Source organism: Anser anser (assembly GCF_964211835.1).
Source record: "Anser anser genome assembly, chromosome: 2".
Lineage (NCBI taxonomy): Eukaryota > Metazoa > Chordata > Aves > Anseriformes > Anatidae > Anser > Anser anser.
The window spans coordinates 80,415,625-80,437,639 of record NC_139721.1 but is presented as its reverse complement, the minus strand read 5'-3'; the positions used below and the strand labels follow the sequence as shown (position 1 = coordinate 80,437,639).

Genomic DNA, 22,015 nt, shown 5'->3' with positions numbered 1-22,015 from the left:
TGTCTTGGATCAATGCTGTCCTGGATACTTGCTCTAGGATAATAATAATAAAAAAATACTCTAAAAACCAATCTAGGTGTAGGGTACAAGGTGCCGCAACTAGACCTCGAGGGACAGATTTCTCCAGCCAGAGAGGCAGGGCACCACTGGAGTCTGTTCAATTTGACGGGAACACTAAGCTCCTGAGATCAGCAGGACTAAAATTAGCTTTGGACGTTTTTTTTTTCTACCCTCTTGGTGTTGTTTTTACATGAAATCTGTTGTTTATTGTTATAAAGAAGAAAAAAAAAAAGAATTTGGGTTGAAGGCTTCCTTTTCTTTCTTTCTTTCTCACTTTTTTTCCTTAAAGGGATTTTGAAATCCATGGTCTTTTGGATGGGAGGTAAATTGAGTTTTGGAACAAAGCGGTTATGTGTTTGTCAATTTTTTCAGTTCTAGTGGGAAAAAGAAACAGCACCACACCAAACACTGCTTCGTCAAAAGAAACATAAACAATATGCATGGTTTCGTATTAATATTGCATTCTTAGTGTGTGTTGTGCTGTTACATGCTTATTTTTTAAGCAATGGAAACCATCATTAGGCTTCTTTTATTGCTGTGTTGGGTGACTTACTGGTTTGGTAGTTGTTTCATTTCATAGGCTGAGTCCTTCCCAGAGTCTGCTGAGGAATTACCTAGCACTGATGTAAAGATCTTATAGTACAATTGTCAGAGAAGTGGGATTTTGTCACACTGAATCTAGAGGCTGGCTGGGGAATAAACTGCTTCTGGGACACATCCAAAACAGCCTGAAGGCAGCGAGGATGTTTCTGTTGAAGCCTTGAATCCCCAAAGACTGTTATCTGCAGGCCCCTTCGTATTTATATCAGCTTGAAGTGCGGAGCTGCAACACCAGCCTCTGTAAGGCTCTGCATCACCACAGCTGTCATTGTCACGCTGACCTTCCTCAAGTTCTGCTGTTCCTGGCCACCCAAGCTGTATCTGAAACCTTATCATTCATTTTTTTTCTGCCTGTTCTTAAGCCGCGTTGTAGGAGGCTGAAGCCATTCTTCCCTTTCGGAAATGCTGAGCAAAACCAAAATGGCTTTTGAAATCTGAGAAACTGTTAGCATTGAGATTTCTCCCTCCTTTCTTAACAGTCCTTTGTCAAGAATTACATCTGTGTTGTGCTGAATTTAGGAGAACTCATGTCTGAGTAGATCTCGGAGACTATCTGCAGTCCCATACTCGGTTCTCTTTAATAATTTACCTCTTCAATGTAAAGGTATTTCAGGACTGAAAATTGCTTTCCAAAGACATTTAGGACTTGAGCAGATCTCTTTAGCCTGCCTTGCCATGGCGGTCACACTGGGGACCCTTGGTGAAGTGCCTTTGTCTTTACCTGTCCAGAGGTCTGCAGTCCCAGGCCTGTGATTAAAGGTGCCGGCTTGTAAAACACACAAAACTGTGGTAAGAGGAACTATCTGGGAGCTCACTTCACTGTCTCCTGGCATGAACACATTACATTCCAGGCTTTTACGTGAAATCGTTTGTATTAGTAAAATATTTATGAAGTTTTATTAACATGGTAGGAGCTCTTGCCTCTTTTACAAGAGGTAGAAATTACGAGCAGTCTGCCTTCTCTCTCATTTAATCTCCTCTCCCATCTAGTGTTTTTCTTTTCTCATCTGGACATAGATAAAATCCAACAACACTGGATATTTGTTTTGCGGTCAAAACTATCTGGAGTCAACAGTCCTGGCAGGCATTGGAAAGACTTCTTGTGCATAGAAAATTTATGAACACGCAGAGATGCTGGGTTCAGTAATCTGGCCTTAAAAGGTATCCAAACATTTTGTTCGTGATCAAAACACATAATGCTGTGGAACTGAGCTATTTACATCTGGACTGTCTGGGGCTGTAACATTGACATATGTGTGCATTGAAGGGGGAAGAGAGGCATTAAATTTAGGTGTCCGGTTCACGCAAACAATCTGTCACGGTTTATTTTGACCTGCTGAAAAAGAAAGGCAACAGTGGCATCCTGTGGCCTGAACGGTTCATGACAGGTGTGCCTGTCACTGAGCTCTTCCTTCACGGCCTGGGGAACGGAACAGATTATTTTTAGAAAGTTTACAAAAAAGTGCATAGTATTTCACGCGCGCGTGCTGTACATTTTCAACCTGAAGTTAAAATCTAAGAGCCACCGACATTTTTCGTCGGGGACTTTCTGCTGACTGACTGATCCAGCCACCGATTTATTTTACATTCTGCTACCAAACGCTTGGTGTTTGGGACAGAGAAGATGACTTCAGCTGCTCACTTAGGAGACAGGACTTTGTGACACAGTCTTTGTTCTGCTGAACGTTTCCTCAGAAAAGAGGAATAGGCTGAGAGTGTCCTGTCTTCCAATAACCCATTGTTCAGTGCAGTATGCTTGGTCTAAAAATGAGCATTTCAGGAAAGACCAGTGAGAAGCAGACTAGTAAGAGTTCTTTTTCCTTGCATCTACACCATGTCCAAGTGCTCGCGCCCACCTCCTGTGCGTGTGCATATGTGTGTCTCTTGAGTTTTTCAAAGTCCTAGCCTTTACTTGTTTAAATTAGACAGCCGACTGCAATTTGCTTGCCTCCTCACCAGCAGATATTGGCAGCTGTGACCAACAGGCTTTCTGAAAGCCTGCAGGCATGCCAGAAGGCACATTAATTGGGAACATGCAGGCTCACCTGCGCTCCTGTGGGGAGATGTCAGGGAAGCTGCTGAAAGCCTCATTTTTTCCCTCTTCTTCTCTGATTTCTCTCCTCAAAAAGAGGAGATATTAAGATCTTGTAAAGCCTCTTCCTTTCTACTTCTTACCTTCATTTTGAGAGGTGTAAATACTACTGAATGCTCAGCATCAGGAAAAAAATGAGGGAAAATTTGACCTTACTGGTAAATGAAACAGTTTTCATCATTCTAATTTTGCTTTTTCCTGTGCCCAGAATGCTCCAGCTCTGCATGTTTTGTGCAAGAAGTGAAAAACAGAGTACAGGCAAGGATGTCCATGGCTGTCCGTGCATGGAAGAACCTGTGAACATTAAGTTTTCCATAGTGCTGTAAAGTTGCCACGATCCCATTCTTGGGGATGTTGGAGTGGGAGGCAGGGGAGCAGAAACAGCAGCAGGCAGGGGCTTAATTGTTGCCTTTAATAATGAACAAGTACTCTTAAGATTTTTGCAAAGTTGCTTAACTGAGCTTGCACCATGGTTTGTTGCCAGTATTAATCCCTGGGCTGTCTCTTAAAACATGCACATGCATGAAAACAAACAAATGTTCTGACTCGCTGTGGCTCCAGTAATGTTAAACCAAGCTCCTTTTTGTCAGTTAAACTGACAACGAAGATAAGAAGAGCCGGTGTTGGTATCATCTGTTGCATAACAAACCACTCTTGACAAAAGAAGCAGCCTCCTGTCAAACGAATTTCCTTTATAACTGCCGAGGGGACTATTTTTAGTTTCCTCTGCCATTCTTTGCTCCTTAATCGTCCGTTTCGCTTTTCTGTTTTTCTCTGCTTTCCCCTTTTCCCACCAGCTCTGATACCAGGTACTGCTGATAAGCTGCTGCAGGGAAGGCACTGGGCTCCTGTCCGCGCCGAGGGCCTGTAGTGTGAGCACTGAGGATACTGCCTGCCTCGCTGCCTCCGGGTGAAGGGAAGGATGAGCAAACCACCCTGAATCCACACGAAGAATTTCAAAGACCAACAAGTAAATTAAATGAGCTCTTGCCAGTGAAGCGTTTTTGCTAAGGCTGCGCTCTGAAAACATTGTGAGTTGCACGAGGGGAGCTACAAATGGTGTTTAAACATCACAGGCATACCGCACCAGGCAGCAAACTCTTCATATTCCATTAGCGAAGGAAGGCTGAGCCTGGTTTTTCCACTGCAGATAAAATTAAAGTGCTTTGGAAATGATGGTGTTTATTCCATAGGTCTTGACTCTATAGTACTGGCTGGGTTCCCTTTTGGTCTGTTTGACCCACTGCATGTTTTCGGTCCTTTGAGCAGCAGAACGATTCTTGTGTTCTGGCTGAGATATAAAACAGAAGTCCTGCCTATCTGTAATCCATTAGAGATTTTGCGGTGCTGTTTGCAGCAGTAGGAGTGTGTTAAGGCTTTGGTTGTTCTGGAAATAACACTGCTTTGCTCAGTTGCATATCATAGTTCAGTCAATCTAAATCAAGCAATCATCATCCTCTTCAGCCTCCTTCTAAAGCCTAATTCATGTGGGTTATTTTATACTTTATACCTTCTTCACCCACAGCATACAAGAGCTTCACAGTAACGAGTGTTTTTTATGCCCAGGGTGCTTCAGTAAGTTACAAGTCACTGTAATACTCATTTTTTAGCTAGATTCAAGGAGCACAGAGGCCAAGTAAATAGCCTTAAGTCAACTATGAAGTCTGTGGCAGCACATTTGTGCCTCTGTTCTCCAAGTGAGCAAAACAGCCTTGAAGTTAGCATACTAACATGTTTCAGGAAAGTGATGCAGTTCTCGTGAAGAAGGAATTGATAGAAATGTCAAAAGTTTTAACCATTAGTATTTTCTTAACAAAATTGAGTTTTCAAACGCTACTTAATGTTTGCAGAAAACGTATTTCGAGAAAGTGAGAAAAAAACTTGTTGGATTCAAAACAAAATGAGTTGGGTTTGTGCCAATCTCTCTCTTTTTCCCAAGTGGGGAAAAAAAAAAAAAAAGAAAAAAGAAGAAAAGTGTCTGATGAGAAAAGGTAAACAGGGACCTGGTTTCTCAAATGTAATGAGAATACAAATGTATTTAATGGAAAATAAAAAGTACACTGCATTTTTTCTTCAGGCTTCCCCCTCTCCAGTCTTAGTCTTTTCTTTTTTCTTCCGAATGTAAGTGACTGGTTTCCCTAACCCAAAAAAATCATGTACCAAAACTGAACAGCAGTCCTTAGCCAAGTAAAGTTAGAGAGAGTTGGGGAGAGTTCATGTGGCCGATGACAACAGCTCCTTACGTGTTTGGCTGCTCTACTGTCTGACAGGATTGGACAGGGATCTCCTCGGCAGATTTTGCTGGCTCACTTCCTTCTGCCTCGTGGGTCTGGATTATGCCATAGCCCCAAAATTAGTGCACCCATGCTGCGAGTCACCTGGCGTGATCCCAGTCCACACAGCAGAGTCATTGGGTGCCCCTCAGGAGTTATAATGTCAGCTACCCCTGACGTGGCATACACCTCTGTGCAGTCTACGGGCTGAGATAAAACTGTTCCTGCTTCTCTTTTCCCTTTTGTTCCATTCTTTTTATCAGTGTAACTTTTTAGTTTCTTTCAGCTTTATTTTTGATTCTGCAGTTTTCAATCCCCTGAATTAGATTTTGTTTTAAGAGCTGGAAGTGGGGGGAAGCACTAGAAGGAAAGCTGATTTTTTTTTTTCTTTTTTTCTGAAAATGCTTGAAAGTCTGCCAGTGAGTTGTCAGGTTAGTGATGGCTTGTGACATATCAAAGCAGACAAGCACGGGTTCATAATAATTCAAGATCTGTTGAAAACAGCATTGAATGTGGTTAGCGGTGAGGGCTTTTTAAAGAGAAAATAATTATTGCAAGTGTATTTCAACCATTGCTGTAGAAAGAACCTATCATTTTAGTGTGTATCATCTGGATTTTGTGTGTCTTACTCAAATTTTCAGTGTTTTCATCCCAGTTCATCTGTCTCATTCCTTGCCGCGGTGCCTGGAGAGAACACTGCTCTTACAGGTCTGCACATGGGGAATCCAGGTTTTCAGGCCACCTGTGTTCGTGAAGCCTTTCTTCCAGCCATTTTATCCCATTGTTCATGAGTCCCATTTTCTGCCTTTGCAGACTTTCGTCATTCTACAGAAAAGGAGAGGTTGCATCTCCTGGGTCAGTGGCTTGAGAAGTAGCAAGAAACTTCTTGGTGAGGAGCCTAAAAAAAAATCATTTAGCTTCCATTGGGTGAAGAGGTTCTGGCCTTTAGAATCTCTCCCAACGTTTTAAGAGTTTTTGGGCAAAGATGTCTGGAAGAAATGAGAATTCCACTTTCAGAATGGATATGAAATGAGAAAGCCAAAGAAAAAGACAAATTTTCCTCTCACACTGTGTAAAGGGCCCCTGTGCTGAAGACATCACCAGCTGAATGCATATAAGAAGTCGCCAGCAACCATTAAGCTCAATTAATCTTATTCTTGAGCACATGATAACAGCTGTGGATTATTTAAACAAAGCAATGGTGGGCAAGCAGGAGAGGGAAATTAAAGAAAAGAGGTTCTGCTGTAAACACTCATACCACCATCACCCAAACTACACTGTAGTGTAGAAACTGGGTCAGAGACACCCTTCCCCCTCCAGGCTGTCAAAGTTATTTGAGCTTCTATTGAAACCATCACAATAGAAGAGTTTGGCTCATGCATTCACTGAGCAAAACTGATTTGTGTTTCTTGGTTCAGAAAAAGCTGCTGGGTAATTTTCCGTGCAAGTACAATGCAGCGGTTCAGCTGATCCCTGAAAGCTGATTTCTTGGTGATTTGCCTTTCATTTAATAGAGCACTTCTGCTTTTATTCAGTCTTTCTAAATTCACATGCTGAATCTGTGTTTAGAAGCCTTAAACGTCTCTCTTGCCTGTATCGGGTTTAGTAACCATACTCGTAGCCTTCATCCAAAGTTCAAAAGATTTCCGTAAGTCTATTGAGATGCCGCTTGCTCTGTTTTCTTACTGATGATATAAATCTAAGTTAATTGTTTGTTTGCTTGTAGGGTAATTGAATTAAAATGTATTGTTTAGGAAGTATGGCTGGACTAGACACAAACACAGCTCTTCTGGACTATTCCCACTCCCCTTTTTAATCCCATATATAAGTCTTTTATCCTTGTTTACAGCTGTCCTATTAGCGGTCTCAGCCTTCTGGTGTGCTCTGTCTGCTCTGGTTTTTGTGTGTTTTGTTTTTCTGGCTTCTTTCAGGGAGTCCCAGTGCCTCCACCTTGTCCTGAAAAGAAAACTAGCCTGCTCTTCATACCATGATGATGGGCTACACAGGTTGCTAGCAAGCACAGAACCAGGGAATTATGCTGTCAGACATGGCATTAGATGGCGGTGCTCATAAGACCTTATTCCAAAGGAGGCACAAGTGGAGTTAAACAACAGGTTGCAGAGTCTGAACCTATTTTCTAATGCTCAGTTAATACCTTCTCTAATGTCACTTCCCCTCCCTGCTGCCCTGCGTGTGCACTTTTACAGAATGAGCATGTGCACTGTCACGTTTCTTTCTGCTTACATGAAATGTCATTTCTTTCTTGAAAATCGCCTGACACGATGGTTGGCGTTGCCAGGAGGTGTCTGTGGGACCTACTCAGCTGTGGAGCCAAGAAAGCTGTTGTTCAAGGAGCTGCACACCCTAAGGAGCTGTGGCATGGTGCATTAAGGAGGCATGGGAGTGGTGGGGTATCAGGAGAAGCAACACCATTTCCTTGAGTCCGCTCTCCAGATGAGATGCTGGTTCTTATCAAGCAGCAGTGAGAACTTTTCTACCCGTACACATCCATCCCGGTTCCAATTCACCATCATATTGTGTACACTAACAAAAAAGAATTGGAAAAAATCTCCCAGTCTGTGTGCTAGTTTCAACAGCAAATGTCTCAGGCTACCTTGCTCCAACTGGCACACTTATTGAAGCTATGTATGTTGATATGTCTTCCTTGCATCCTCACTACCAAGAAGAAAAATAGAAATTCTTGCCATTCCACACAGCTGCCCAAATGAATAAACTAAAGAAATGGTTTTGAGAGAAACTCAAGCTGGGAAGCCATTTGCACCCTGAAGTTTGACAGCAGAATGCCTCCTGTTGTTATCAAGGCTAATCACTTTCCAGCCCTGTCTCTGGCAAATGCTCTATCTGCAATAATCAAGTCAGTGCATATGACATAGTTTTTTGACAGGACAATATTTCTTAATAATTTAGTAGCATCGCACACACACAAAAATAGAGTTATAATTAGCTCTCATCCCTGAAGTTGGAAGAGCTTTTCAGCTCGTTGGAGGCTGCTGGCCAATTCTCTTATCTAATTGGATGAAGTTCCTACTTTCTCCCATTTGTATGATGTCTGCTTTTACACAAGCTCATTAAGTGCAGCTGTACTCCAAGTTTATAACAACAGCCCCAGTGAAGCCTAGGCAGAAGTTTAATACCAGTTCTGTTCTCCCTTTCTCATCTGATTTCAATCCATTCTGGGGGTTGATATGTGCCCAAACATCTTTTCCTAGCACCTAATTCTCCCCCCTCCAGCTTTTTATTATGAATTATTGTAATAATTAGAAACTAGACAAATTACATTGGATTCATCTGTCTGTTCTGAAACTGGAGAGTTTACAGCTTGCTTTCAGGAAAATACATTTTAAGGCAATTTTTTGCTTCCATGAGGCATATAGAAGCAATTTTTTTCCCCTTTCATTTTAAAGCTGTCATTAAGTTGCAATCAAATAATTGCTACACCATTATTTAAATCTTCAGCAGCATTGAGCTGATTATACGGATAGAAATCAGTACAGCAGTTAACATTATATTAAACTTTTGCATTTATATGTGTTTTTTTTTTTTGCAAAATAAATACTTCTTTAAAAACAAATCACTTTTGTCAGTATAACTACATTTTTCTCAAGTTCTTGTGCGTAACTTTAAATCTTGAATTTCTACTTAGTAGAATATGTATAATAGAAAATCTTCATTTCTCAGAACTTGAATTTTTCTTACTTTATTGCCTACATATATTCAAGTTACATTTATGAGAAAAAGATTCACCATATACTTTCTACGATACAGATATATTGGTTTTAGAAGTGATTTTATAATTTTTGTGGATACTTTTGTTCTTCCACCAGAGAGCTATTCCAAGGTTTCTTGGGGAACTTCCCACTGCATAATTTCCTTCCCCTGCCATGTTCCATGAGAGAGATGGAAAAGAATCACAGTGAGACACCAGGGGGAGGATTCAAAGGGACTCCCTCCTAAGCCAAATTCCAACCATAAGGGAAATTTCCATCTGCTGGTGCCCCACCTCCTAGCATCTGTATTCCCTTGAGGTTGTAATGCTCTCCTGGCTCTGAAGGCCGACAAAGGCTTGACCTGTACTAAGTCCACAATACCCTTAGCTCTGTCTAAGATGTAAAGATGCAAACATCTTGCAAAATCCAAAGCCCTGAATGAACAGGGAGGAGACAATGAAGGAGGGCACCCAGCACCAGCCTGACCTGAGTCCTACTTGAACTTGCTCTGTGCTTTAGCCCTCCCTTGGTTCATATAATCATAAAGAAGTACCGGAGTTGAATGTTTTGTTTCGATTCCTGTCAGAGTATGAAAAATGAACAGTGTTGTAACCGAGTCCATGGTCACTGCTGTCGATGGATCTTTATGGCAAAGTTTGTGTGTGCAGGTTGATTGTCATTCTCACTGATGACGCAAACTGGTGGTTTAATTGATCCTTTTAATATAAAACAATCTCAGCATGAATCACAAATAGTTTTGACTGATACTTGACTTTACTAGAAAAATGAAATCCGTTAACGTCTCTCTCTCTCTCTCTTTTTTTTTTTATAGGTGGTTCCATGTTTAGACAAATAAAAATATGGACGTTCTTCTTGTTTAGTGTCCCATCGCTTCTGTAGTTTTCATATGGGGCTGCTGCACCACGTATGCATCAGGTAAGTTTGCCTGACATTTATAAGCAAGGACATTGAGGTCTCTTCTAACCAGTAGAGACAATTTTTGTAATTGACATCTACCATCCTGTTGTCTTCAAAAAATGCAGGCTTATTTTTATGGGAAATACTTTATGTATTAGAGGGGCTAATACAACACCAGAACATTTGTTTTTCCAGCTACAGTCGTCATGGGCACATCATTAAAATGACAACGGTAGCTGCTCCATGCTGTCTGATTTTGTAATGTTTTGACAGAATTTAAGACATGAATGAATGTTTGTGCTGCTAGTCATTGGTGAATCATACCACTTAACTGGAAGGGTCAATGACATAAATATACGTGGTCTTCAGGAAATGAAAATGGCTTCTTTCATCTGTGATTTCGAGCTTGTTTGTACACTGCTTTAGTTGGAAGTAGCATCGGTTGATGGAGACTAAGGCAAAAGCAGTGAGTTATTTTCCCAGCACTTGAGTGAGTGGTGATAGTTGTTGGAGGATGTGATGACAGAAGAGAAGCGGGTTTTAATTTTGTTTTTGAAGTGGGAGGGGGTGGGCAAATGGATGCTCAAGACACATTAATGAAGTTATGTTGACAACTGTTAAGTGTGAAGTCTGTCATGTATCTCATTGCAATGAATATGTCTTTATAAGCAAACTGTGCTAGAGACATCTGTGCAATTGTCAGCTGTAATTAGAGAAAAGGATGGTTCAGCAGTGGACATACAGTTGAAAATGAAGGACAAGGTTTTTTTGTGTGTGGATGTGTATACTTCTGTTTGCCAAAAGTGACTTTTTTTTTCACTAGCTATTCTCCCCAAGTAACTACTAAATCAAAAAAAAAAATCATTTTTTAAAATTTATTTTTAAAATTCCTTGTAGGATAGAATTTGAACATTTTAGGGCAAACAGGGACCTTTTTTCATTGTGCCCTTGTTGGTGGCATTCTGAAGATGTGTGAAGAAATGCATTCCAGAAAGACTTGGGAAAGCTTGAGGTAAAATGTCACTTGTCGAGTGTGCAAAATAAGCAAAGAAACTAATAATGCTTAGACTGGGGCATATTTGTGTTTGCGCACGTTGTGCTCACTTGCGATACACGCTGCAGCTGTGTGTCATGTTCGATTTTCGTAATACCTTTGTGACTGTGTCATGGTGTTCCTTTCAAAGGGGCTTACGTGTATTGTACAGGGACAGCTGTTTTATTGTCAGAGTAAGGGATTTGCTCCCTGTTTTTTTTCCAGCCATGGAGCTCTCCACCGCTCTAAGTCAATTTGAGCTTAAGACAAGAAAATATATTTGAAGAAAGGCCTTTGTCTTTCTCAGGTAGTTGAATAACCTCTTGTAGCTTAAAACCTTTCTGCAGCTATCAATGGTTCCATTTCCAGTGCATGCAGTAAAAGGTCTTTCCCTGGCTCCAGCTGATATTAACGGGAGTTTTGCAGTAGATGATGGTGGGAATAGTTCTTGGGTTAGTAGTGCACTTTGAAAGGTGTGTGATGAGAAGAGCAGCCCGGGCCTATCTGAACCCCTGATGCTGTCTCACCTCTTGCTGGAGGTAGCTGTATCATTTCTTTCCATATATGCTTCTTGAATATCTTTCATGACCTCTGGACTGGCCTTACTTTCCCCCTCCGGCTTGGCAGAAAGCAAAGAAGCAGCCGCAACGTAACAGGACTGAAGTCTAATTCCAGATCTGGAAGCTGTGACTTGGATGTGACTGGAAGCAGCGCTGCCTATCTGTTCTTGGTTAAAGTCTGATTTTCTGTCCCTAATGAAAATACTGGGAGAATGTAGAGGAGCGCTGATTTAGACGGCCAGCAACTAGAGTTAAGGGTTTATTACATACCCTGTCTGTGAGGAGGAGGAACAAGGAGGAGCTATAAGTCAGCACCTTTGTTTAAAATACATCTGTTTCTTTCTCATGGTCACATTTTTTAAGTGTCAAATCTACCAGCTTCTTTTAGAGCTATGTGTTGGAGGAAGCTGTGCGTTCTGCTAGCAGTAAATGAATTACATAATGGGAAGAATGTTTGCAAAGCTTGTAGAGAAATAACAGCTGCTTTTTTAAGTGCAAAAAAACCCTATAACATTTCAAAACTGTAGCAAGAGCAAGGATTTTTTAAAGACCTGGATGAAAGGAAATCAGTAATGCGTAGGGGGTGATGAGTGGACCAGACACCTCACCTGTTTTATTCCTAGGTGCAGAGGGAATTTGGAGTTAGACGCCAGATGGAAAGCAAACTCAGAACCACATGAACTACTAGCCAGTTTCCTTCAGCAACATTAATTTACAGTCTCATGAGAGAACACCTTGGTTTTCTGCCAGCTTTGGCTTCAAGCAGGATTGTAAGAGGACAGAGCAGAGCAGTCAGCAGTCCCTTTCAGGCCACACCGTCTGTGCGGTGAAGCAGACGGCACAGGCTGTTAATGGGACTCCGCTGAAAGAATTACAGAAAACGTCTGTGCCCCTGGTCCCTGGTGAAAAGCTTCCAAGTACATTAATTATAATGCAGTACTGTGGCTTCTCCTCTGCCTGCCAGGCATTTTACAGGACGCTGGCATCTTTATGCTACAAAAGCTGGCTTGCCCAAACTATTGTTTCAGTTTTTTTGACATGTTTTGCATTGCTGGATCCTGCTGGTAGGTTCTTCACTGTTCAGTGGAAAGGTGGCTCAATGGATGTGGAGCAGGTCAGGAAGAGAGGCTTGAAAGTCATTTTGATTTGCCTTTGACAGTGCTGTGGGATCACATCATGTGGGATCACAGTGTTGTGATGCATCTTGGCCTTTTGGAGGGGTACTGCCTTGAAGGCAGTGTGTAGAAATACACTAAAAATTTATTTCCAAACTGCCTTGTCAAACACTGGGGCATCTCATGTGGCACTTCAGTTCACTTTCTGATCTCACACTGCTTTCTTTCCAAACTATCCAGGAGTTGGAGTGTCAATTGTTTTCTCCCTCCTCTCTACCTGGTAGTTCTGAGATGGTATTAGTATTTCAGGTATGTACGATTTAAGAGATGAAAGTGCAGAAAATGCTGCTCAGTTTGAATGTTGCTAAGCGTGCTTCAAATGCCTTGAAGCATGTGCTGTCACATAAGTGTCTTGGAGGGCTGAACCCTAGAAGAAAGCAAGAGGCTTTTTGACAAGTGAGGTATTTCTCATTTTTGTATGTAAACTTCTAATAGTGGATGGCTATTTCTACCACAACAATAATGTATAGCACAGTTTTTTGTTTGTTTTAGTGCTCAAGGCAGCATTTTCTTCCTTCACAATTTCAGATGTAATGTCCCAACAAAGACAAGGATTAAGGATCTATCAAAGCTGTTTCCACCCCAATGTGAATGAGTTAACTTTGCCATTGGCCCCAGTCAATGGTCAGTAACAGGCTATATGCATTGATCTTGCACAAACTATGGCTGCTTTGACATAAATGGGATCACATGTCTCTTCAGAAACTTGTGCAAATACAAACCAATAAATAGATTGGCTGGCTTTTGTTTTCTGTCACCTGTGGCTTTATAAGGATTTGCACCAGTACCGTGCTCCAGATGTACGTTTTTATCCGTGTGACCATGACCTTGTCTCAGTTAGAGCTGATTTCAGAGTTTCTCACAATAATCATTGCATTCCCACTCTTGTGGTCATGCATGTAATGGGAATTCTGGAGGACGCGTGCAGAAGCGAGCACACCAGTACCTTTCTCTCGCATTTCCAAGAGGCAACTCAACACAGTTTCAGTGAGCTGCACACGTCAGCGCTAGAGTAGATTGGAGAGGAAGTGGCACCTTCTGGCTGAACTTAGCCAGGAACACTTTTCAGTATATGGCAGGATAACAAGGAGCATACCTTGAGAGGTCCTGAAAAAGAAAATAGATATTGATGGTTTTTACTGTTTTTATTCCTTTAGGGTTTTGTAGAGCCATTCTGAACATTTTCAATGCTCACGCTACTTTTGGTGAGCTGCAGTAAACTAAGAGCTATGGTGGCATGCTTCACATACTCTTTTGTTGCTTGCCTGTGCAAGTCAGTTTCTTGCAATTCACAAATCTTGACTACTTGGTCTTTTGCCCTGAATATGGCTGCCTCAAAGGCAGTTCTTGATATCAAAATGTTACTTATTAGCAGAAGGCTAACGCCTGTTAGGGTCAGATGTGATGTGAAACTTAAATGGCAAGTAGTTGTTATCTGGCCATTCACACTGGAATAAATTCCACTTTGTATCATTTGCAATCTCTCATTATTTATTTAATAAGCTAGAGGGACAATAGCAGGAACTACGGGCATTGCCAGGCTGAGAGCCTGCTGTTTCAAAGGGACTGCAGCACACTGCTGGCAGTGAAACTTCAGTGAAGGTTTGCAGTGTTTGAAACCATTGGTGTGTATTTTGAAAAGGGAGCTTTCTTTGGCCCAGCAAAGCTTGTTTTAAAGGTGCTCCTACCAGTGTAATTTCCAGAGTGCCAAAACCCACCTCGGTTATCAGGCGTAACATTCATTTTGTCTTTATCCCAACCTCTTCTGTTCTCATCTGCTCCCTGTGCTTTGTCCCAGTAATAAGGTAGGCATTTAATCATGGGTGCTAGTCCTTCTGCTTTTTACAAAAACTTGAGTCAATCGTCCAGGCAGAAAGAGGGGAGTCACCAAAGTAATTTACCTGTTTTTGCTGCCTTGGTTTGCCTTCCTAGAGAAATTTAATCACTTCTTCCTTCCTTAGCTAGAAATACAACAGTGCTGAGGATACTTTCCTTCAAGTCCTTTCATTCTTCTTTCAGTCTCATGGAATAATCAGGGAAAAAATGGGAATACTTGCAGAACTGCAGATTTGCTTGCCTCCTGACAGTCGCAAGGAATTTGCAACCTCATCTGCTGGGCAGTTCGATCGTGGGCTTAAGAGGACAGAATCTATTAGTTGTGTTTTTCTGCTGTGGCTGCTTTTTTTTTTTTTTCCGGAAAGCTTCATGCTGCTTTCCTCTGCCTTCTCTGCCTTTGGGGATGCAGATGTAGGGGTAGATGTTTTTGCACATGTGTCTCAATTTTCCTGGAAAGGCATTAAACTACTAGCTAGCTTGAGGCACTCACTATAGGTGCATTCATGACAGTACACTGCACATGCTAGGTTGCAAAACCCACTCAAGACGTTGGGTGTATTCATGGGGCAGTTAAATACTCATTACCTAAGCTAATCTAGCTATGTTCTACGTGAACTGCAGCTACAGAAGGTGTGTGGTAACAACCGCAATGTTGAGGGCCAGGTAATATGAACCCTTAAGAAGCAGAATAGCTAAACACCTACTGGAAACCAATCATAACGGTAACAAACCTTCAGCAGTAATAAAAAAGCTTTGCTTTTTACTTTTTTTTTTTTTCTCAGCCCACTCAATCTTGCTGATATGCTTTTCCAGCTTCTTTCTACTAGGATGAAAAATAGTTCTAGTGAAAAAATGGAAGACTCTCACTGCACTTTCAACAAGACGTTAGATATATGAGACAGTAGAGTGGGTGGCAGTCAAGACAGTCCTTCAGTCTTGAAGTATATGATACACCTGTCTATTGTATTTCACACAGCAGCAGCTTATCAGACCTGTATTATTGTATTTTGATGCACAAAGGCCTTTGAGGAATGCTGGAGAAGTCTCTTTGCAGCTTTTTGGGGAGGTTTTTGTTTTAGATAATCAGTCTAGAATGCAGCTCCTCAGGGTTATGTCCATAGATGTAATATTGGCTGCTCTTTTTTTGGGATCCAGAGAAGGAAGAAATACAGTAACAGAATTAAACTGTTGAATGTAAGATAAATGCTGTCCTTTGCAGTTGCCAGCAGCACAGATACTTATGTATGGCTTTAGTGCTTAATTTACGTACTGTTTAAGGAATATACCTACTGATGCTCTTCCAAGTAAGTCCCATTTAGAAGTGATTTTGTCCCAAGGTCTCGTTTGGAGCTTGCTGTCCTCATTGAACCCACCTGGAAGAAGTGACATGTAAGTTGACAGACTTACTATATCTGTGATTCCTTCCAGTGCAAGCTATCGTAAAAGAAAAACTTAGACTAAGGAAGAGTCTTCAAATAATCTCACTTGAGGTGTTGACTTGCAGACCTACAGCTCTGAATGCTGCAGTGAGTGTGACAGGATGCTGTGAGAGGTTGTTATACTATGGAACATTAAGCACCTGATTAACCAGTCTCCTAACAGTCAAAGCAAGGAGAAAGCTCTTCCATCTTCTATCAGGACGGTCCAGGCAGACCAAGAGCCCGCCTCAGCTATTCCAAATATCACCTCTTTCCCTGATATTATGGGAAGCCTGTGGACACAAGTTCATCGGACCTTCAAAGGTGAATTTTATCAATACATTCTTGCACAGTGCACGCTGGGTTAAACACAAACCTGCTATGCGTACTAGCTACCACACACAACTTTTAAACATTTTGATATTAGCTTGAAAAATAGCACAGCATTAAAAAAAAAAAAAAAAACTAAAATTTTGTTTATGTGCCTCTGTTGCATAAACTTCAAAGATGTAAGTTTTGTGTGTATGTGTGTTCTTAAAGCTTGTTTTTTTTTTTAAGACAGCTCAAAGACAGTTGCATTTCCATAATTCCAAGATCTGTGGCTTTACAAAAATCATCAAATACTTTGGATCTGGAGAAAAAGCATGGGTGAGTAGTACTTGTACAGTCTCACTGTAGCCTGAAGATGTTGATATCAAGCAGAACATGTCATCAGAACAATCAAGAAGGAAACATTATGTTTCATTTATAGGATTGCACTCATGAATGTTGGAGTAGTGTTTTATCAACCAATCCTAAACAATTCAAATGCAAAACAAGTAACTCACAGTGTGCTTTATTATTTTTTCACAATATTAACTAGACAGACATGGAAAGTTTAATGGCAGCATGTTCTTATAACATTTTAAAGACAAAGAACAACATAATCATATTAAATGATGATAAACTGACAAACTACATTACCATACATACATCATCCAAAGGTACTGGGTAAACGATATCTGCTTATGTACATTTATGCTGGTGATAATTAAAATTCAAATATTCAGAAGAAAAAGAAAAAAATATGCTACTTAAATTATAAAAATATATAGTTCTGTGTGGAATTTTTAATGCTGTATAACTTGGTGAGAAAGATTTCATCACGTGATGAAGCTGCATTAACTTAGTATACGAGTGTGATTTAAAACAAATACAGATTAAATTGGCTCTTTTGTCTTCTTTTTGTGTAGCCTGGTTTGAAAGAGAGAGAGGAATGAAAAACAAAGCTGGGCTTTTGCAATGAGAAAGAATTTTTATGCTTATAAATCAAAAGATGTTTAATTTTTTGTTTAGTACTGAGCCATTAACTCACAATAAAAATGAATCATTTTGCTAGCTTGTTTAAAGACAGACAGAGGAAAAAAAGACAGGCTTTAAACATGCTACTTCACTACACTTTTAATTAATAGGACTTCTAGGTTTGTGAAGTTGAATGCAGGTGCACAGCTAAGCACAGTGTCATGCTTCAGGGTCAAAGCATGCAGACCTTATATATATCTGACTCCCACTGACTGAGCTAGGGAGACTTTGTGCATGCAAGGCTGGGGTGTCCTGGGTCTGTATTCTTTGAACTGTACCACATCAATGTTTCCTTTGCACATCTGCTTTCAAAGAAACATTTTTTTTTCATAATTGTTCTTTATTAGTGCAACCCTACTCAGACTGCATAATCTCAAATCATAACAACAAACCAATGAAGTTTTGTAATGATTGGATAATTTTATAATACTTATTAAAAAAATTGCGATTGAAAAATTTTAGTAATTATAGTCATGTTGTAGTGCATGAATTTGTATCCAGTTTTAGTTAAAAGCTATTTTCAGACCACCTTGGGTGCACTCCTGCATCATCTGAAACTTGAGATTTTCTTACATACCAGTGTCATTCTCCATATCTTCCAGCCCCCTTCCTTATCTGTATATTCTGTTACCTCCACAGCCTCACTCCTCCTTTGTTGGATCCAGTGCTTGTTCTATTGAGAAATTTCCTTTGTGTCAGCTCTGATTTCAGAATGCTTGCAGATTTTTTTTTCTTGTTTTTCCATTTGTTCCTAAGTTACTGATCTGTAACAGATCTTAGGTGATTGTAGAGAGATCTTATTTCAGAAGCAAAATATTTTCCTTCATTATTTTCTTAATAAATGGAGTGAAAAGGAATTAATGACAATTAAATTAAATTCAGCCAAATCAAGTATTTCTCTCAAATTCCTAAGGATTTTCTGTTTTGCAAAAGAATGCCTTCAGAATTAAGTTTTACTGTGCAGAATAATCATGGGGTCTCTGTAATCAGTTACTCTGCCTTTGTATCATCCTTTTTCAAGGGAAAGAATGAAAGATGAACAAATTCCATTTAACAGTCATCTTTAACCAGGGCGATATTTCAGTGAGCTCTCTGATTTCCTCTACTTCTTGACCTCTTCCTATGTTGTCCTCTGATCTTCCACGCCTAACCAACTTCAGAAGCGTCCCTCCTTTTTTAACTTTTGCTTTGACAACTCGGGTACACAGGGAGTGACCAGCTATGTGTGTTTGCGTAGTGACGGAGGATGGATTTTCACTGAAGTGTAGTCTTGGAGCATGAAAGTCTGTAAGGCATTTTGTGGAAAAAAATTCTATGTGAAAGTGTAAAGAAGAATAGGAAAGACAGGAATTATTGCAAAAGAAATGCGTAAATGAGAGGAGAGGATTTTATTAAAGAAGTTCAAGCTTTTATATACATTCAATGTTTCTACTATGTTTCTTAATAAATGTATTACCAACTACCGTTATAGCTAATGCAGCCACAATACTGTACTATTCTGCAGTCAGGATGGGAAAATTCCATTAGCTCTTTAATAAAATAAAATCATCAACAGTCATCACGACTCTTCTTTTTGCCTGGTATTAACTAGTACACTGGGAAGTCCAGTGAGTAGACACAACAGAACACAAAATCCTCAATATTCATTTAAATGTGTATCATGTGTCTTCTTCATATTATTTCTAAAGCAGCTTTAAAAAACTTTTGCCATTGGAAGGTATTAAAAATAAAAGCCATTCAAATTATCCTTGTAGTATAGCAGCACTGGAATTGATAGTTACTCTTTTATTACTTTTGACAATGTAAACCTTTAATAAAATAAACAATATTGAAACAATTTGAGGTCTAATAGTTCATGAACTTTAATGGGTGTATGGGCACAAATTGAAACGAAGACTAGATTGTGAAATGAAACATTAGCTCGATACCAGCCAACTCCAGTTTGGAAATTGGCTTCAAACAAATTCAGCTTTGTAGCTGAAAAAATACAAAGCCCACACTCAATCCGCAATACTTGGTTGCTCTCATTTAGAATGTTTTTCATATGAATCCTGCATGTATACGCTCACTTCTGACAGAAGCACTCTAAAAACATTGCAGGTGTTTCTGTTTTGATGTTGTTTTTTCTTTCCTTTTATTTTATTTTTTTTTAAATCAAGCCTAGTTTATATCACATTTTTGTGTTCTTAGAAACATTTCCTTTATATGCTTCTATAAAATTAAAAGTAATTTCAAATTTGAAAGGTAAGCTCATTCTGTCTTTGCTCATACAAAGTGTAGGTGCCATGACTAAATAGCAGTAAAAATGCTGAGATGTACAACTCTTAAAAACAAACAAACAAACAAAAAAGCAGCTTTGAAGACACAACATCAACTACAGCCTTAACATTGAACATATTACATTCCCAAGTTAATGGAGCTATTTTGCATATAATGCCACAAAGTTATCCAACTGAAATCTTGAGGTTGAATCTACAGTTTATTCACTGCATTTTTTCAGCCTTATAGCACTTCTGTATTGTACGGTACGTTTTATTCAGAGCTTTGCAACCTTTTCTTTCTCTCTCTGGATGTCCATTTACCCACAAATCCCAGACTTCAAAAGTTTCATAGAAAAAATAGGAGCGCTTGATTGAAGACGGAGATTTCCATTACTCAGAGCAGTCCGTGCGACACACTCAGATTCTTCTGCTTCCTCAGCAATTCTGGACCCCTCCGAGCACATGGAAAAGCCCCGCTCTGACATATATCGACACATCTGGTCTCAGAACACAGGTCTGTTTATAAAACTGTATATCAAGTAGTCTGCATTAATTGTACTTGAGTTGTATTTAAAATAGGGGCAGATGACTTCACCCTCCCCTTTTCCTCCACCCTGTTTTCGCTTGAAATGACAGTAGGCACCTGTGCGATCGAGGTGTCAGAGAGTCTCTGTCCAGATAGAGGAGTTGGAGTTTCTTCGTCATCTTTTCTTCTGTAGACAGTCTTAGGAATTTATTACCATGAAATAATTTTGGGGGTGAGGGGCAGGAGGATAAAGCTCACTTTCCTTTTTTTTTTTTGTTATGAAAATGAGCTTGATTTTGGTGTCCAGTTTGATAAACAAGGATAGTCAGAGCTAATTTGTAACTCAGCTGAGGTCTGTTTCTTGCCGAATAAAATCAAAATCTTTTTCAACTTTCAGGGACTTAGAGAACCACATTTAATTGGTTTCAAACCCCTGGAGGAGCTCCGTAAGTAAACAGGATTAGTTGCAGATACGAGCCCACTGAAGTGGGACACAGGTCAGGTCTTCAGACTCCAGCTCTGCTCTGTCAAAGCAGGCACTTAAGGTCTCCTGATGTTTCTGTGTCAATAGCCATGAAAATGTTTTACTGCTGAGAAAATCATTGGAACAGTAATTTCCTGCAAGCCCCAAAGATTTAACTTCACACTTCTATTAAAAATTATTTCAGTTGACACACATTAGGGTATTGGATGATACTAGTATGACTATGATGTGATGGCACGACTGGTAACTTGAAAACGCGTGTTTACAAGGCATAGGCAATCATATTTCAAACTGTAGGGATAGCCAAGTGTCCTTCAAGAAGTTGCCATTTTGACTGCACGTATGTACCATGTTGAACTGTTTACTCCGTCAGTTCTTGCTGGCAGGACAGGGTTAGAACTTCGTTCACACTGACCTTTTCTTTCAGATCCCTCCCAGCCATCCAAAAAAATGCGAGGAAGATCAACACAATTACGCAGCCTTTAGCAGCTCAAGTAACTGCCTTCCTAAGTGTAAGCAGGTAGGTCTTTGTCAGTATATTTGCTCTTCAGAGATAAAATAATCCAGCCAGCTGCATTAATTAAAAAAAAAAAAAAAAGAACCTAAAAGACAATGGGGCTCATTAAAGTTAAGAATAACAACATGATGTGATGACAGATACAACTTGCAGAGTTTCTGAAAATAGCAGGTTAAAATGTAAATATCTTTTAATAAATAATTTTCCTGCAATGTAAAAATAAATGATATTTCCTTTGGCAGTAATAGCTGATTTAATCTTTAGCCAGGAAGTTGTTTTGCTCATAAAATACCATTGTGCTACAGAAAAAAAATATTATTTTGCTGTTTTGAAAGACTTTTGTAATCCACGATAAACTGGGTGACTCTACTTATGTCCGAGATAAGCGCCAAGAGTGATGCAAGCTCCCACCAGAACCAAACTCAGGATAGTCTTCAGAGAGATCCAGGAGAAATCGAACAAAGGCCTCATACTGTTGCCATACAACTCCACGAAGGCATCCTAGAAAGGGAAATAAAGCAATATCAGAATCCCAGTAACTTTTTAAGAGAGGGAGGGGAGCTTCTTCACGCACAGTGGTCATCCAGCAGGAAAAAAAAAAAGAAAAAAAGAAAAACACACAAACCTTTTAAAATAGTGGTTTGGGAGCTATGTTTTTGTGCAATGCTTAGCGCAAAGTTCTCCTGCCTATTTCTTTACAAATATTGCTGTAATTGCTTACAGCCTGACATCTGCTATAGGCATGCACAGTCTAACAGAAAATACAGGAACAGCATTTTAAAATATGAGTACCTCCCTTTTGGCTCCTCAATGTGTAAATACAAAAATACACAAAGGAGGTAAACGGAACTTCATTCTCCAAACTTTTTGTTTCCACTGGACATGGGGCATCTATTTTGCTGGTCGGTGTTGCTGAAAATAAGGCAGTATTTATTGGGTTCCCTAGGGGTGGGTTCAGAAGACTACACATAGTAGCCACTGAGATGTTTCATCTGTGTGGATTAAAGCTGTTAAGGTGCAGTACTGTGTTATGCCTCTGCTGGTCTTTCATGACTGGCACCAGAAGGGGTAACATCTCGGTCCTGAGCTCCTGATAGTCATACTTTGGTCTGGCTGCAGGGTCAGTCGGGCCAACCAGCTGATCTGGCACAAGAGTAACCCAGCCCTGAAAAAAGAGTTGTTTCTCCATGTGG

General features: G+C 40.1%; 1 protein-coding gene and 1 long non-coding RNA gene across 2 annotated transcripts in view; one reads left to right on the top strand and one right to left on the bottom strand.

The window, feature by feature from the left end:
• Positions 1-245: 245 nt before the first annotated feature.
• On the top strand, positions 246-20,906 carry LOC310895820. The gene is made up of 4 exons (XR_014580980.1): positions 246-2,910; positions 3,550-6,673; positions 9,586-9,689; positions 15,780-20,906. It is a non-coding gene; the product is annotated as an uncharacterized lncRNA (long non-coding RNA).
• The window catches only part of BCL2 (BCL2 apoptosis regulator), a 93,345-nt gene continuing 87,842 nt past the window's right edge, over positions 16,513-22,015 (bottom strand). Inside the window, exon 2 of the mRNA XM_083827491.1 lies at positions 16,513-21,323. Coding sequence (XP_083683617.1) covers positions 21,189-21,323 — 135 coding nt within the window. The 3' untranslated portion in view covers positions 16,513-21,188. The remainder of the gene's footprint in view (positions 21,324-22,015) is intronic.